The sequence below is a fragment of the Fulvia fulva genome, chromosome 2 (genome assembly GCF_020509005.1).
Source record: "Fulvia fulva chromosome 2, complete sequence".
Taxonomy (NCBI): Eukaryota; Fungi; Ascomycota; class Dothideomycetes; order Mycosphaerellales; family Mycosphaerellaceae; genus Fulvia; species Fulvia fulva.
In genome coordinates, this window is record NC_063013.1 from 4,191,308 (window position 1) to 4,207,187 (window position 15,880).

The window sequence follows — 15,880 nt, forward strand, 5'->3', positions numbered from 1 at the left end:
TAGCGTACGCGCGCGCGATAAAAGTAGCGCGTCTAATTAGAAAGCGAGAAACGCCTCTAACTTACTACTAGTAATAATACTACTAACTTATTACTATATTATCCGCTACTTTCGTACCTTATATATAGCACATACTTGCCTAAAACAAAAAGGTGTCACCACCCTAAGGTAATGACCTTTAAAAGTATAGAAAGTAAGGCACCCTAAAGGTATCTTTTTAACTTTCCGATACCGTTACTCCGGTATTACCTATTAGAGCCCTATTACACCTTATATAGTATAAGCTCTGTCGTAGACAGCCTAGTACATTACGCTACTAACTAGTATCTTATACTCCCTAGGGGTAGAGCGAGCTCTCTTACTATTCGCCGGAGCGAAATAACTTAGTATAGAGTAATTATTAGACAATTTAATAAGTTAAGCGGACGACAATATATATTTAAGTATACGATAGGACTAAGGCTACCCCTAGAATGAACTTAGGACCTCTAATGTTTGCCGGTAGGTAAGATGATTATATACTTAAGTAAAAGTCCGTATAACGGGACTATTACCTAAGCTATCTTACCGGTAACAGTTATATAATCTATACTTTATTATATAGGTAATAAGGGTAGTAGTAAAAGTGAGAAATAAGGGAAGGGGTATAAAGCTTACCTTACTTACCTTAGCTCACTTTACTTAAAACAGCTAACTTGTCCTTACTATAGTAGTAGTAATACCGAGGTCCTAACGTTACTACTATAGGTAGGGGGGGTAGTTATAATAGGGTATACACGATTATATAGGAATGAGCTTATTTACTCTAGCGTACGAGCTAAAGGGGTGTGTCGCGATCCGAGCGTATATATAGGCAACATCCTATTATTAAAACTTCAGGCTACGTACGCTAAGAATTAGGTGACTAATTAGTTACCTATAGCCTCTTTAAGAGCAACACTTATCTATTCTAGATAGATATATACAATATATAACCTGCTTTTGAAACACCCTATATAAGCCTATATAATAACTTCCTATACTTCTAACGTAATACCTATTAAGTAGACTTACTAGATAGCGAAGAATCTAAAGAGGGATTGTCCTCCTAGTAACAATTCTATACGATGTCGTCGTGTTAAGATACTGTCATAATCAAAGTAGAAGTAGTATAGTTCTTAGTAAAAGTAGCCCGCTTAGTAGTATAGCCCGCTAAGTAGTAAACCACGTTAGTAGTAAAAGTAACATATAAAGGAATAAAGAAGGGGTATAAAGCTTACCTTACTTACCTTAGCCTACTTTACTTAGAATAACTAACTTACCCTTACTATAGTAGTAGTAATACCGAGGGCCTTACGTTACTACTATAGATAGGAGGGTAGTTATAATAGAGTATATACGATTATATAGGATTAGATTATTTACTCTAGCGTACGAGCTAAGGGGGTATATTACAATCTAAGCGTATATATAGGTAATAGCCTATTATGAAAACTTAAGGCTACGTACGCTAAGAATTAGGTAACTAATTAGTTACCTATAGCCTCTTTAAGAGTAATACTTGTCTATTCTAGATAGATATATATAACATATACTCTACTTTTGAAACACCCTATATAAGCCCGTATAATAACTTTCTATACTTCTAACGTAATATTTCCTAGTTAACCTTAGACTTACTATACGAATTAGACCCCTAACGACCCTCCTAAGCTTCTAATTAGTCGATAATTGTCGATACTCGCTTATACTCGCTTAAAGTACCCGGCTACGCTTTAGCGTAGAGCTAACGAAGTCAGGTCGTCTAAATTCGCTATACGAGTCTAAAGCTAAGATAAGCTACGACTAAGTTTTAGTAGATCAAGGTCGATAAGCTTAGTTTTATATCTACGTATTATATAGATAGATAGATTTGTTATTCCCCTATTCTAGGACCCTATTCGGCCTATATAGGTATATATCTATTATTATATATAAAGGGAACCCCGAATAGGTAAAAACCCTTCCCGCCCCCGACTTCTCCTTATCTAGATTAGCTTTCCCTTGAAACGTACGTAGTCTATATCACTACCCCGTTAGCCCCCGCTCCTAGCCGGTCTCGTCGCGCTACGCCGTATCCTCTCTTCCTATACTACTCCTACTAGACGGTACTATTCTAGCTAGCCCTTCTCTAGTATCTAGTTCGTAATACGCCGTAGGTCCTTAACGTTATTAAGAAGTGCCTTAATCGTCCGGTTCCTCGCCTTTACTATCTACTCCCCCCTTCCTAACGACTACCTCGGATAGATAAGGAGTACGTACCGTACGTTCTAGGAGTAATAGCCGTAGGGGTAGCTAATATTTGTGTATTCTAGAACCTTCCTCTATAATAGGTACCCCTAGAGGCCGATGTGTTCGCTTCGTAGTTAGGTTGCTATACTACTCTATACCCTCGTAAGGCGGTAGTAGATAAGCTTCGGGGGGTACTTGACCGCGGATTTCGTAGCTAACTATTCGTTAGGTTATCCCGCTAGCTAAGGGCGTCTACTATACCCTATAACCTAGTTGTTCTACCTCTCTTTCTATAGTTGCTCTATAAACGTTTTCTTACCCTCCTATTTTATTACTAGCTATTCGTCCCTTACCCGGTAGTTCGGCTTATTTCCGGGTCGAATGCCCTTATACGCTAGTACTAACTTACGGGCCCTTACTACTATACTAGCGATGACCTTCTATACTAGGTACTCTACCGACTTACCTAAGTAGGAGGTCTATAGTCCCTAGATATATAGGTCGATCGGCGGTATAGCGGTCTCGTACTTAAGTATCCTTATTAGTATCGACTTATATACCCCGGTGACCTTCCTTAGGCATTAGTTTTAGATCTTCGCTAACGGCGTAACGAGTCCCTTTAATAGGTAGGCCCTCTCGCCTAAGGACTATACTTAGCTACTATAGGTAAGGACTGGCCGTATAATAGCCGTATATAGAAGTCGTAACTACCGAAAGTCCGCCCTCTATATAGACGTATTGAGCCTCTAGTATAATGCTATATTCTATTTAGCTTTCCGTAATATTGCCTATACGTACTTCCTCTACCGTAGCGCCGGGTCTACCTATAGTCCGAGGATCCTAAGCTAATTTGCCGGGTTAGTCGTATACCTCTATATCTAGATAGAAGCTTATATATTATAGAACCGTAGCCGGCTCGTAAAGTGTATTAGATTGTACTTTTCTGGGGTAAACCGAGCCCTATACCTCCTAGCCTAGTCCTCGTAGATCTTGTACTTCTCTTCTAGTAGCCTATAGTTCTCCTTAGTCGAGGAAGACTTCGCTAGGATATTCGTATCGTCTACGAAGCCGCTCGTAGCGGTGTTCTAGGATTCTAGGGCTAGGAGTAGCGTCGCTATAAAGAAGAGGAATAGGATAGGTACTAGCGTTAAGCCTTATAGGATTCTAGTATAGACTACTTAAAATAGGCTTTTATACTAACTGACTAGGATCAACGTACTACGGTTTTAGAGGTAGGACCGTACGAAGTTAATAAGCAACTTAGGGAGTCCTTTCGACCTCTAGATATAGAGTAGCCGCGGGTATAATACGTAGTCGAAGGCTCCCGATATATCTAGACTAAGTAAGGATACTACCTTATCCCTATTCCTATACTAGATAGCCTTTACCTAAGAGGTAATAAGTCCTATCGCGGATAGCGTCGATCGCTATAGGCGCGTACCTATCTAGGTGTCCGGGAGTAGGGAGTACTCCTCTACCGCCTCGGAGAGTCTCGTTATAGCTAGCTTGTTAAGCGCCTTCCTAAGAGTGTTAAGGAGCGTAATTAGGCGATACGACTTTACCTACGTATAGTCTTCCTTCTACGGCTTACGTAGGACCACTGTCGTCGATTATTTAAATACTATCGGGTAATATCCGGTCTATAGGTAGGCGTTAAAGATCGCTACGACTACTAGGGCTAGTTGATCTCTATACTTCTTAAGTAGCTCGTTTAGGATCCTATCCGGCCCCGGGGCTTTCTTCGCCGGTAACTTCCTAAGTATAGCGGCAACTTCTCCCTCGGACATATTCTATTAGACCGCGATACTAGGGACTAGGGGAGTAGAGCTATTTATATCGCTTAGATTAGCCTCGACTAGGGGCGGGAAGAACTTACTAGCTAGTAGACGCCGTTTTGCCTCGGGGTCGCTAACCGGGCCACTAGGCGATTATAGCGCTAGGATAGAGAAGGAGGGGCCCTATATAGGGTCCTGTCGGGCCCATTTCGCTAGCTTCTACATCCTCTCTAGCTTGCCGGCGATTTCTTCTACTATAGCCCTCTAGCCGACTACTTTCTCCCTTCGTATTATGGCTTTCTTCTGTTAGTATGCCTCCCTATATACGTTCTAGGCCTCCTCGCTATAGCTGCTCGTCCACACCCGGCGGGCTCTCCTTACTTCTCTTACTACCGTAGTATACTTTAGCGTCTAGTATAGTTTAGACTATATCGTTAGTTAGGTAAGCGGAACGTAAAGTAAGGTCGCTTTTCTTATTACGTCTATTAACCCCTAGACTATTTCGTCTATCTCGTCTTTACTATTGTATTACTACTACGCGATCTAGACTAGCCTCTTATAGTTATCGAGGTACACCTAGATGTTGGCCTAGTAGGCCTTTCCCTAGTTTAGCTTAGGGGTTCTCGCTAGTATACGTTATATCTATGTCGTAATAGAGGTCCTGACTAGTATATAGTCTAACGACGCCTCGAGTTTATATTCAATTCTATAGTAGGTTACTATATAGTAGTAGCTATCTAATATCTAGGAGAGGTCGATCTTGCCTTAGAGTCCCCCTCTCTTCTAGGTACCTAGGTCCTTTAGGGTATTAAGGGCAATTACGTTGCTCGCTATCAAGTCGATTACTTCGTCGGCTATAGGGTACGGCTATATAAGGCTTTCCTAGGAAGAGTAGTATATATTAAAGTCTCCTACTACAATATAGTACCCTTGTCTCTTAAGCGTACTGTCTAGGTATCTATAGACTCTAAGGTCGCGACTAGACCTCGAGGCTAGCGGTTATATATATAAGTTATATATCTAAGTACTACCTACGTAGAGGGAGGTAATGTCTCTCCCGCCTTCTTCGTCTACGTAGTATACTACCTCCTAGTCGGATTCTAGTATATCCTTACTAATATAGAAGCACGTACGGGGTCTACCGTCGCTTCGTAGGTATATTGTATAGCCTAGTAACTTATAGGTCGTTAGTCTCTTATAGTACGGATTAATCTATAGCTCCTAGATTACTAGGACGTAGTAGACGTACGGGTCCGCCCTATATAGGAAATTGTTATAAACTATATCCTTACTATAGTTAACGTTATACTAGATAATACTAAGCGTATCGAGGCTAGTTATCGTTATCGACAATCATTTCCTCTATAATGTCCTATATCCTACTACCTAGCGCGTCCTAGTCTACGCCTATCGGTTATACACTAAAGGGGAGCCGGGCCTAGTTAGATTCCCTCGCCGTAGCTAGTAGAGTACGTAGCCTCCCGTACGCCCTAGGTTACGTATCCTTTATATTATTCTCGGCTCTAGGGCGCTTATACCCGACCGCCGCTAGCTAGTTCCGGTATAGACTAGCCTTACGGTCGCCGTAGAATCTTAGGGCGACGGTTCTGTTTGTGATTACCTTGTTTTTCGCTAGTTTCCGCTATAGACATTCCGTACTATACGATAGGTAGTACCCCGGACAGTTCGCGTACCGCCTCGTAGCCGATATATAGTGCCTAGATATAAAGTCTCCTATATAGTTCGAGTAGGCCTACTTGTTTATATACGTATAGGTTTAGTGTCTATACTATTAGTATTTAAAGTATTAGAGGACACTAAAGGATAAGGAGTGCTTTTCGACTATCTTAAGGCTATATTACTAGATTAGGCCTTGTTCTATTACTAGATCCGCCGCTTTCGCGTCTTATAGCTATACGATTAGCGCCGAGGCCTTCTTACCTTCTAGCCATTTCCTATAGAGCTAAGTCGCCTTCTAGATTAGAGAGTTAAGAGTAACTAGGTTGTCCTCTTAGAGAGTACGTAGGTGACCTTAGTTAGTTAGTTCGAACTCTTTAGGTATATCGTAGACTAGGATTATAAATTACTTCGTTAAGACCTTCGCTAATACCGTAACCTTAGATACCTACTATAGCTGTGCCTCTAGGTGCCTCCTAGTAGTAGCAGAGCTAGTATAGATCTATAGAGTACCGTTAGACTGTTAGTTCACTACGACTACCCCTAGTTGATTAATTCGCTAGGCGAGCTCCTTGTTCGATAGCTTCGTAACTTCGGCCTAATCTTCCTTTGCTACAATACGGATCGTAACTATACGGTGCGTTAGGCGGGGTCCTAGTGTCGATACTGCGACCGATGCCTAGCTATAAGGGTATTGAATCCGGGTGGCCTTGTTAATCGCCTGAGACGTCGTCCTTATTTCTTGTTGCCCTCGGTAATACGATAGTACTAGCGCCGTACGTAGCTGAGTGATTATCACCTAGAGAGACCGGTATAGGAGCTGATCGTTGGTTTCTATGCTTTTTGCGTCCTCTATAAGTTGCTGCCAGTTGTCTTGGGGGAGCTTCGCCTGTGGAGCCGTAGGCGCCGGTGGTGCCGTAGCCTGGACCGCCATTGCTTGGGAGTTGCCTAATGCAGCTAGGCACCTTTGCGGCATTTGGAGCTGAGGAAACAGGGTGAAGAGAACTTCAAGCTGTCCAAATTGAATGAGGTAGAACTCCCTCAATTCTAGGGGCAGTAGCCTGCTTTGTAGATCGTTGGAATGGCCTTGATAAGGGCTTTCGAATGTGTCGTGTTTAGCGATGGCGCCAGTTCGGTCCCACGCATTATATAGGATTGGCTGCTGCAACAGTATGCAGCATGGGCATTGGCTGCCATGTCATCCAGTGTCCATGTCATTGTCGTTCAGTGTCCATGCAGGTGGGCACGAAGGATGAAGGAGCGACGGGTGTCTTTGACAAGCGGGAATGCGCGAGCACGTGAATTCGCGTTGATCGACACAATCGCAGGAAACATATCGGTGGTGAAAAAATCAATTCATCATTATTGCCGTATCCTCAACAACGCTCAGCACAGCCTGCAGACTGCGGCACGCCTCGATCAATGTACGTAATCGTTCTCTCCAACATCCTCCTTCTCCGGCTTCTACAGGAGCTCTAGAGATCGTACTTGTGCAATCGGGAGGCACATTGGCAACTGTCATCTGCCACAATGGCAGCTGCAGGTACCTGGATCGACACTCAAGCATCATGTGGCCCGTGGGAGGACGTCCTTGGCCCAATGCTTCCGATGCTTACCTCCTCACGCCTATCGAGCCGTCTAAGCGGCATTCTTTGAGTTCAAGACGAGGCCTGGAAACGAGCGGCACGCTGCGAATCGACGCCATGAGAGGTTCTCAAGGTAGGTCAATGGCCCCAAAATGTGTTGGAGTGGCAGCACATTGTTCCCTTTTGTTGCTTCCATCTCCTTTTGATTTACACAGGAAGCGGGAAAGGTAGCAATGCCTCATCATATCCCTTGGACAGTCCATGTGAGAGAGCATCCAGGATCAACGAAAGATGGCATCTCTAACGAGCCGGATTGGTCCCATGGCCACCAGCACCGCATTGGATTCCTGAACAGGCAAGGCCGGCTACCTGGAGTTACACATCAAGACGATGAGGTGGGGAATTTGCTTGAGTTGACCAGATCTTCAAGTTCTTCAGAGCCGGACGAAGAAGAGGAATTTGATGAGCAGGCCAAGAAAGATTACGAGCAGCCGGAGGCTAGAGCGAAGAAGGGTGATCTGATCAGCTTCCGCGACCTCATCACTAATGAGAAGGACTTCCATCTGAGGTATCCAGAGAATCGAAGCCTAGGTTGGCGATATCTGCTCGAGGCTACTGAAGACTGGGTCAAGAACGAGGAAGATTGGCCAGCTAACATCGAGAAGCGAAAGAAGGAGGAGGCTGCGAAGAAAGACAAGGAGACACGTACGAGCGATGGAGTTGAGACATCAGAGCGTAGTAAAGAAAGTAATGAGAAACCAAGCCACGAAGAAAGTGGACAAGGGGAGAATGACTGGAAGCGAAAAGAGGGCGAGAACTCGAAACATCACGATGCGTACGCCGCCGACGATGAGCATTCAGACCAAAGCGATAAAGAGGGCAGCGACGATGGAGACAAGTGTGAGTACCAGAAACTGCTCGATCGATACAGCCCTCAAGAGATCGCACTGCTCAGAGCGCTACAACACGAAAAGGACTACCGGTACAAGCTGCAGCAGAACGATGGCAAGCGCAAGAGCCCGCCGACACACAACAGAAGCACGATCTCCATCGATGAGCAGGACCAATTCTCACCCGACAGCTGGCTGCCACGTTCCGGAGATCTTATACGGCTGACTGGCAAGCATCCTATGAATGCCGAGGCAGATCTGAAGAAGCTGTTTGTCGAGTCGCAGAAATGCGAACTCATTACACCCAATGAGCTTCACTACATACGAAACCACGGAGCAGTCCCGCGGTTGCTATGGGAGTTCCACAAGCTTGACGTGGAAGACGGCAAGCTGACACTATGTATGAACGACTTAAAGGACAATTTCGAACACATCAACATCCCAGTGGCTCTCGCATGTGATGGCAACAGACGCAAGGAGCTCAACATGATTCGAAAGTCGAAAGGCTTCAGCTGGGGCGCTGGCGCAACTGGATGTGCGTACTTAAAAGGCCCGCTATTACGAGACGTGCTTGAAGCTGCTGGCGTGAAGCCCGGTAGATATACTGGAGAGGGCAAGCTAAGATGGGTTAACTTTCAAGGCGCGGATGATCCAAGCGAAGGCAAGTACGAGACTTGTATACCACTCGACTATGCTATGGATCCTACGAACGATGTGATACTCGCGCTGTACATGAACGATGTCCCACTGCCTCCTGATCATGGCTACCCGGTACGACTGCTCATCCCCGGCTATGTCGGGGGACGGTGTGTAAAGTGGCTAAGCAAAATATGGATCACGGACTATGAAAATCAGAGTCACTACCACATCTGGGACAATAGAGTATTGCCGAGTTTTATCACCCAGAAAGATGGAGAGTTTGCGAATGCCATGTTTGCACATCCGGACACTGCGTGCAACGAGCAGAATCTGAACAGCGTTATTGTCAAGCCAGCTCAAAGCGAGAAGATACCCGTGGCCAATGCGCGGCACGGACAGACATACCGGATCGAGGGTTATGCCTACGATGGCGGAGGGCACGAAGTGCAGCGCGTTGAAATCAGTCTCGATGGCGGCAACACCTGGCTGTACTGCATTCGCAAGTTTTCCTGAGTATCCCATCCGCCACGGCAACAAATTCTGGACGTGGCTGCATTGGTATGTAGATGTATCGGTAGTACACTTGCTGGCAGCTAAGAGCATCGCTGTACGAGCATGGAATGTCTTCAAGAACACTCAGCCGGAACGAGCAAGCTGGAACACCATGGGTATGATGAACAACTGCTGGTACATCATGAAGCGGGAGATCGAGCAGACAAAAGACGACGACGCACCACACATGCTCTTCCGCCATCCATGCGAACCCGGCACAGGCGACGGAGGTTGGATGAAACCTTCTGTGGAGAACCAAGTCGCCAGCGCAAAGCAAGAAGCCGGGGCGCCCACGAAGCAATTCACTCGCGAAGAAATCGAAAAGCACAACACCGAAAAAGACTGCTGGCTCGTCGTCGACCAAAAAGTCTACGACTGCACCTCAGTCCTCGCCTGGCACCCTGGCGGCAAAGCTGCAATCCTCGGCCACGCAGGAAAAGTCCACGCCGAGACTAGCGACGAGCTCGCCTCGATCCACGACGGCTTCGCGTACCAGAAACTGAAAGAGTGTATTCTGGGAGTCGTACTGTAACAGAAAAAGCCGCAAACTTCATCAAAGCCAACGCCGAAGCAGCCGCGAAAGAGAAGGCCTCTAGCAAAACCGAGGGCAAAGACATCGTCCTCCAAAAGCATCGATGGGTCCATGTCAAATTGCTTGACCGCAAAGCCTTATCCGAAGACACACGCTCCTACACCTTCGGCCTCCCCGACAACGTCAAAGACTTGGAATTGGGAACATGTCAACACATCCAGCTCGGCTTCCACCTAAAAGACAAAATGCTCATACGGTCATACACCAAACCACTCCTTCCCGACCCTGCCAAAGCCTCAAAAGACGACCCAGCTTCAAAGCCCTCCTTCTCCTCCGAGATCCAGTCCATGCAAGACGGCGCCGGAACCTTCGAACTCGTAATCAAAACCTACTTCCCCGATTCTCGCCAGCCCGGCGGTGCCATGTCCAATATCCTCGACTGCATGCCCGTCGGCGAAGAAATCGAAATCCGTGGCCCAACTGGTGAGATTGTTTACAACGGAAACGGATCCTTCACAATAGAAGATAAGGAAATGCACTTCAAGAAAATCTCCCTAATCCTCGGCGGAAGTGGCATAACACCCGGCTACGCCCTCATCGCTAGAGCGCTGCTAGGCGCAGGTGAGGATGTCGAAGTGAGAGTTGTGGATGCGAATAAGAGTGAGAAAGATATTTTGTTGAGGGAGGAGTTGGATCACTTTGTGGCTGAGTCGAAGGGGAGATTGAAGGTGACGCATGTCCTGAGTCACCCGAGCGATGAGTGGAAGGGACTCAAAGGGCATGTTAACGCCGACATCATCAAGAAGAGTCTGTTCCCGCCTGAGGAGGGGAGTGTCACGTTCCTATGTGGCCATCCGGCTATGATTCAGAAGGGGGCGTTGCCGGCGTTGAGGGAGTGGGGAGATTTGAAGATGTCAACGTTTTCGGATTTTAAAAGTGATGACGAAACGGCTGGGCAAAGAGCGTGGATGAGATCATTCGAAGGCGACCTCGCGAAACCGTAAGCACATTATCAATCTGCAATTCATTGACCTGCTCTATAGTCTGACTCCTGGAAATGCCGGTATACATTATGCTCCGAGATCCATGCTGTCGTCCATTGCTTTCCATACTCTGTCGCCATGCCGCTCTTAATCCCTCAACCCAAACTCCAAACACGCTCAGACGCCGGACAAGATCAAACAAGATGGCCATTGTATTGGCATTCACAAAGGAAGACGATCCGGCCGCCCCTTCTTCGGCGCTACGGCAACTTTCGGTCCGAAGCCACAGCCGCGAGAGCACCGTTTGCCGTGGCGCTGACTATACCCATATCGGAAACCGTGGCGTTCGAAGTCGTAGGCAAGACTGTCGAGATCACAAGATGTGTGTATTGCGTGACTGGTTGTATCCACTGCGTCACTCCGACTTCGTGGAGCTCAAGGACCAAGGGTTGCGCGGGTGGTAATGAAGCTGGGGCTGTATCTCTGCATCAGCAACACTGCTGAAACAAGATCTTGGGGCGTTCATGTCGCGATTCTGCCTGCGATACCTGGTGCAGGTGTGGGTGCGGCTTCTCTTTTCTCTTGCTTGACCAGGTTTCCGAGACCGATCGAGCCGACGCCAGGTAAGGGAAGTTGGTCGGGGACTTTCGAGAAGAGTTGTGTGTAGACGATGGCTGCGTATGTGACTGTTGTCCCGACTTGCTGGTTCATGTAGAGGGTCGTTACGGCTCCGGCTTGAGTCGGTGCGGTCGTGGCTGCAAGGTTGTAGTCGGTCGCTTGGCGGAGTCTGCTTCGTGTCAGCACATCTATCGAGTGATGCAGTTGGGCTGTACGTACTCGAGATGGTTGTCTATGTTATTGCCATTTTCCAAGTAATCTTGTAATGCGTCGTTGGGCGTGACCATATGTGCTGCTGCATCGATCGTCGGGGTAGGTTGTGTATCGTGTATTGCGTCTGCTAGAACGTGTGATGCCGAAGAGAGAGCAGCCAAGAGACATGAGAAAGTGCTCGGAAAGTGCATCCTGAAGGATTATGCTGGCGTGAAGTGTTTCGTAATGTGCCGAGAAGGTGTTTGTGGTCGATGCGAGGTATCTTGTTGTTCGTAAAGTCGTCTGTTTCGTGCTTCTGTTGCAAGGTGGTTAGATGATCCCGGTAGCGACTGTATGTTATTGTAGGTGTTGTCAGGCAAGAGTCGTTACTGCTTCTGTGGTACGCGTAGAACTAACACAACGACCTTGAAAGCAAAGGAGCGGCTTGCGAAGCTTTCGTACCTGCATGAGCGCTGAGCTTCAGGGTTCGGGCCGAAAGCTTTTCTGCCGTTCGGAACATGCTCGCCGATGCCCTCGTGCTCCCTCCTCCCCGCTCCCCCTGTATCTTCCTTTCACGAAGATGAGTCCAAAACATCCATCATTGACCCGACATTTCTATACACTATACACTCGAACATGCATCACAGCTTCGTCCCTCGACTCTTGGCTATTCTCCCAACCTGATCCTTCGGCAAAAACCACCCAGTCCACTTCTCCTCCAAAGCAGAGCTTAGACCCGTCTCCTTGTCCCACGCACTGTTCTGCTGCAAATAATTCAACACGGAGAAGTCCGCATCTGCCTCGGGATCATACGCAAAGATCGACTGCACAGCCTCCGGCGAGCCCCACAGATTCCACGATCGAGCATTAGCATCCGGGCCCGAGATCTGTGGTTTGGACTGGAGGTTCTTCACTTCAGCCATAGCAGAAGTGTCCTGGGCCGAGTGGAGGTTCTTCACTTCAGCCATAGCAGAAGTGTCCTGGGCCGAGGCCGCCGAGCTCTCATCTCGAGCTTTACCGCGGGGCTCGTCTTCTGCCATGTAAATCCCACCTAGCACGAAGGAGGCCTGCTGCTTGATCCAGGCGCGTGGCATTCGTGCTTTTTCGTAGATGCCGATGGCTTCTTCAAGAGTGATCACACCATGGACGACTTCGCCGAGGACTCTACCTAGAAAGGCGCCGTCTTCCATACTAGTCGCTGCGCCCTGCGCCATGTGGTTTACCATACTATGCGCCGCATCGCCCAGGAGGACGACATTCTTCCGCGGACTGGACCAGGACTACAGAGGGCCGGTGATCAACAATGGCCAACGCTTCGACTCAGGTGCAAGATCTAGAATCCTCACCAGCAGAGGGTCGCAGTCCTTGTAGTACTCCCTCATCTCAGCCATATCGACATTGTCCTCAACATCGCTCACTGGCTCATCTCGATAATGCGACATCACGGCATTCCATTCCCTCCCGCCCGAAATCGGGTACATGATAACATACCCCTTCTCCATGCCCCACACATCGATTGAGTTACCCAGAACTTCCCTCGCCTCGGGTACTTTCTCATAGATATAGTCATACGGCAGCACCGTCCGGTAAGCAGCATTATTCATCGGAGCTCTCGGCTTCACATCAGGAAACAGCGTCTTCCTCACCACCGACTTAACCCCATCACTCCCAATCACCAAATCAAACTCATACCTCTCCCCCTTCTTCGTCCTCACCCTCACCCTCTCCTGATCCTCATACTCAATCCCCTCCACCCTCGCCCCAACCTCAATCTTCACCCCATGCCGCCTCGCCCCCTCAGCAAGTCCAGAATGCAAATGATCCCTTCGCACAACCCACCAAGGAAACCCAAACTCCCTCACCGTCTTCGGTACCAACTCCGTCCGCTGCACGACCTTCCCATCCTGCCTCCGCATCCGGATTTCCTTACACTGGACTAAGTCATCACCTATGATGTCGGAGACGCCCCATTTGATCAGAAGACGGGAGACGTTGGGCGTCATTTGGATTCCGGCGCCGATTTCGCCGAGTTCTGAGGCGGCCTGAGGGGGTGCGTTAGTGGGGAGTGAGAGGTTTGGATGGGGGATGGTGGGGTACTTAGAGGATTGTGACTTTGCAGCCTGCTCGGGCTATTGCGATTGCGGCTGCGAGGCCTCCTAGGCCGGCGCCAATGAGGCCTACATGGAGGGAGCGTGGCGCGGGCTGTGGTGGAGTGCTTAGTATGGGTGTAACTACTTGGTTGTGGATGGGATGGGGGTGTACCATGTTCTCGCTGCTGGTCAATGAATTGTTAGTGGTTCAGTAGAGTTATGGGAGACAACAACGATATGCAAGCAATAGCACACAAGACTTTCGCCTTACATTCTCAAGGTGTTGTGGTGGTGACAAGTGTAGGAGGATGGTCGGATGTGCAAAAGCGGCACACCAACCATTCATCCGAGGTATTTAGAGTTCATGCATGCAGGCACGGCAGGTAGCTTGGAAGTATGTTGGAACAACAACTGAGTCTCGAATTTGTTCTGTGGTCTGTTTCACCATACTATCGTACACTGCTAACGCTACAATGCTTCATATCTCATGCAATCATGGCTGTTGGGGTATCAAACTGCTGCAAGCAATCGCTTAATCCATGATGCCAGTCTTGCCATCGCGATCGGCATCCTTCTTTGGGTTGAGCTTGTCCATCAAGGATGGCTTGCCAGCTGTTGTGTTGGTGTGGGTACTAATTGTGGTAGTGGTACCGTGGGTAGTTGAGTGACCACCAAGTCCGCTGCCTGGGGTGTTGTCGTACGCGCCAGTGCCAGTGTGGCCAACACCGCCGACGCCAGTTCCGCCAACACCGCTGCCGTGGGTCTGATTGCCGGCGAGGTGCGAGCCTTGGCCGGAGTGGGTGGTGCCTGGAACGTGGCTATCACCAGTGTGACCTACACCAGTAAGGCCTTGGCTGGAGTGGGTGTTGCCGGTCAAGCCAGAGCCTGAATGAGTGTTGCCTGCAATGCCTGGGCCGGCGGAACCTGCACCCGTAAGGCCTGGGCCCGAGTGCGTGTTGCCAGTCAGACCTGTGCCGGAGTGAGTGTTGCCAGTCAGACCTGTGCCGGAATGAGTGTTGCCGGTCAGACCTGTGCCGGAGTGAGTGTTGCCAGTTAGACCCGTGCCGGAATGGGTGTTGCCAGTCAAACCAGATCCAGTGTGTCGGTCGTTGAAGCTCGAATCATGTGCCAGAGGAGTAGCAGCAGAAGTGCCGTGCGAACCGGTCAAACCAGACTGGTTGTGGTGGCCAGAGACGCCAGAAGCGGTGTTTTGGTTGTAGTTCTGGCCGGTGATGGGGTCGTCTGGACGATCAGCCCTGGATGGGACAACCTTGTCCTTGATCTTCTCCATGCCACTGCGGTTGTCTTGAGTACCGTGGGTGCCGTGGTGGTCATCGTATGGCCCATTGCCGCCTGGGATGCTTCCAACGCGCGCGCCGCCAGCTGTTGGGACCGCGGCTGGGTTCTGAGCTGATCGGTGGCTACCAGGCACGAAGTCTGCGTGCTGTGGGTGTCCAGGGTGGCTGTAAGTGTGCTCGTCGCTGACTGCTGTACCGCCGGTAATGCCGGTGTTGTGGTGGCCGCCCGTGAGACCGCTACCTGGCGTGTTGTGCGAGCCAGTGAGTCCTGTACCTGGCGTGTTGTGCGAGCCAGTAAGTCGACTTCCGGTGGTGGTGTTGTGAGTTCCAGCAATGCCGCTGCCAGTGCTGTGGCGGTCACCCGTCAGGCCAGAGGTTGTAGTGTTTGGGTTGCCAGTCAACCCAGTGCCGGTATGACTACCAGTATGGGTGCCTGAGTGAGCACCCACAGGCTCCTGGCCAACATGAGTGCCAGTGGTGGTAGTGTCATGCTCGTTGTGCTTGTTGCCCGAGAGCTTGTCTTGGATCTTGTCGACGATACCCATGTCTGGCTGTGGGATTGTGATGTTTGAAGTTGTTGATGTGGCGGAGCATGAGGCTCCCTCACCATTCTATATATCCTCAAACACATCAATAACCTTGCCTACCTCGATCATAGTGCTACGTCATGCGTGAGTGGAATGCCAACACGTTGCCCAAGCGTGCAAGCCTTGTCACGAGACGCGCGGGTGTTTTCGAACAACCTTGAAACCTGAAGTCGGCAGAGGTATGACGGTTCGGCTGTGCAAAGGTCGGCGG

General features: G+C 48.8%; 5 protein-coding genes across 5 annotated transcripts; 2 read left to right on the forward strand and 3 right to left on the reverse strand.

Moving 5' to 3' along the window:
• Positions 1-7,521: 7,521 nt before the first annotated feature.
• CLAFUR5_03244 (Nitrate reductase [NADH] 1) lies at positions 7,522-9,330 on the forward strand (the record flags this gene model as incomplete). The annotated part of the gene is made up of 1 exon (XM_047902392.1): positions 7,522-9,330. One exon carries the CDS (start codon positions 7,522-7,524, stop codon positions 9,328-9,330), a length of 1,809 nt encoding a protein of 602 aa, XP_047758459.1.
• Positions 9,331-9,481: 151 nt separating this feature from the next.
• CLAFUR5_03245 (Nitrate reductase [NADH]) lies at positions 9,482-10,905 on the forward strand (the record flags this gene model as incomplete). The annotated part of the gene is made up of 2 exons (XM_047902393.1): positions 9,482-9,878; positions 9,929-10,905. 2 exons carry the CDS (start codon positions 9,482-9,484, stop codon positions 10,903-10,905), a joined length of 1,374 nt encoding a protein of 457 aa, XP_047757830.1.
• A 501-nt stretch (positions 10,906-11,406) lies between these two features.
• CLAFUR5_03246 (uncharacterized protein) lies at positions 11,407-11,906 on the reverse strand (the record flags this gene model as incomplete). Its single annotated transcript, XM_047902394.1, has 2 exons — positions 11,407-11,671; positions 11,722-11,906. 2 exons carry the CDS (start codon positions 11,904-11,906, stop codon positions 11,407-11,409), a joined length of 450 nt encoding a protein of 149 aa, XP_047758410.1.
• Positions 11,907-12,335: 429 nt separating this feature from the next.
• On the reverse strand, positions 12,336-13,959 carry CLAFUR5_03247 (FAD-dependent monooxygenase OpS4; the record flags this gene model as incomplete). The annotated part of the gene is made up of 4 exons (XM_047902395.1): positions 12,336-12,974; positions 13,041-13,736; positions 13,807-13,896; positions 13,957-13,959. The coding sequence occupies 4 exons, from the start codon at positions 13,957-13,959 to the stop codon at positions 12,336-12,338; spliced, it is 1,428 nt and encodes a 475-aa protein (XP_047757831.1).
• Positions 13,960-14,316: 357 nt separating this feature from the next.
• Positions 14,317-15,627, reverse strand: CLAFUR5_03248 (uncharacterized protein; the record flags this gene model as incomplete). Its single annotated transcript, XM_047902396.1, has 1 exon — positions 14,317-15,627. The coding sequence occupies one exon, from the start codon at positions 15,625-15,627 to the stop codon at positions 14,317-14,319; it is 1,311 nt and encodes a 436-aa protein (XP_047757833.1).
• Positions 15,628-15,880: the final 253 nt, after the last annotated feature.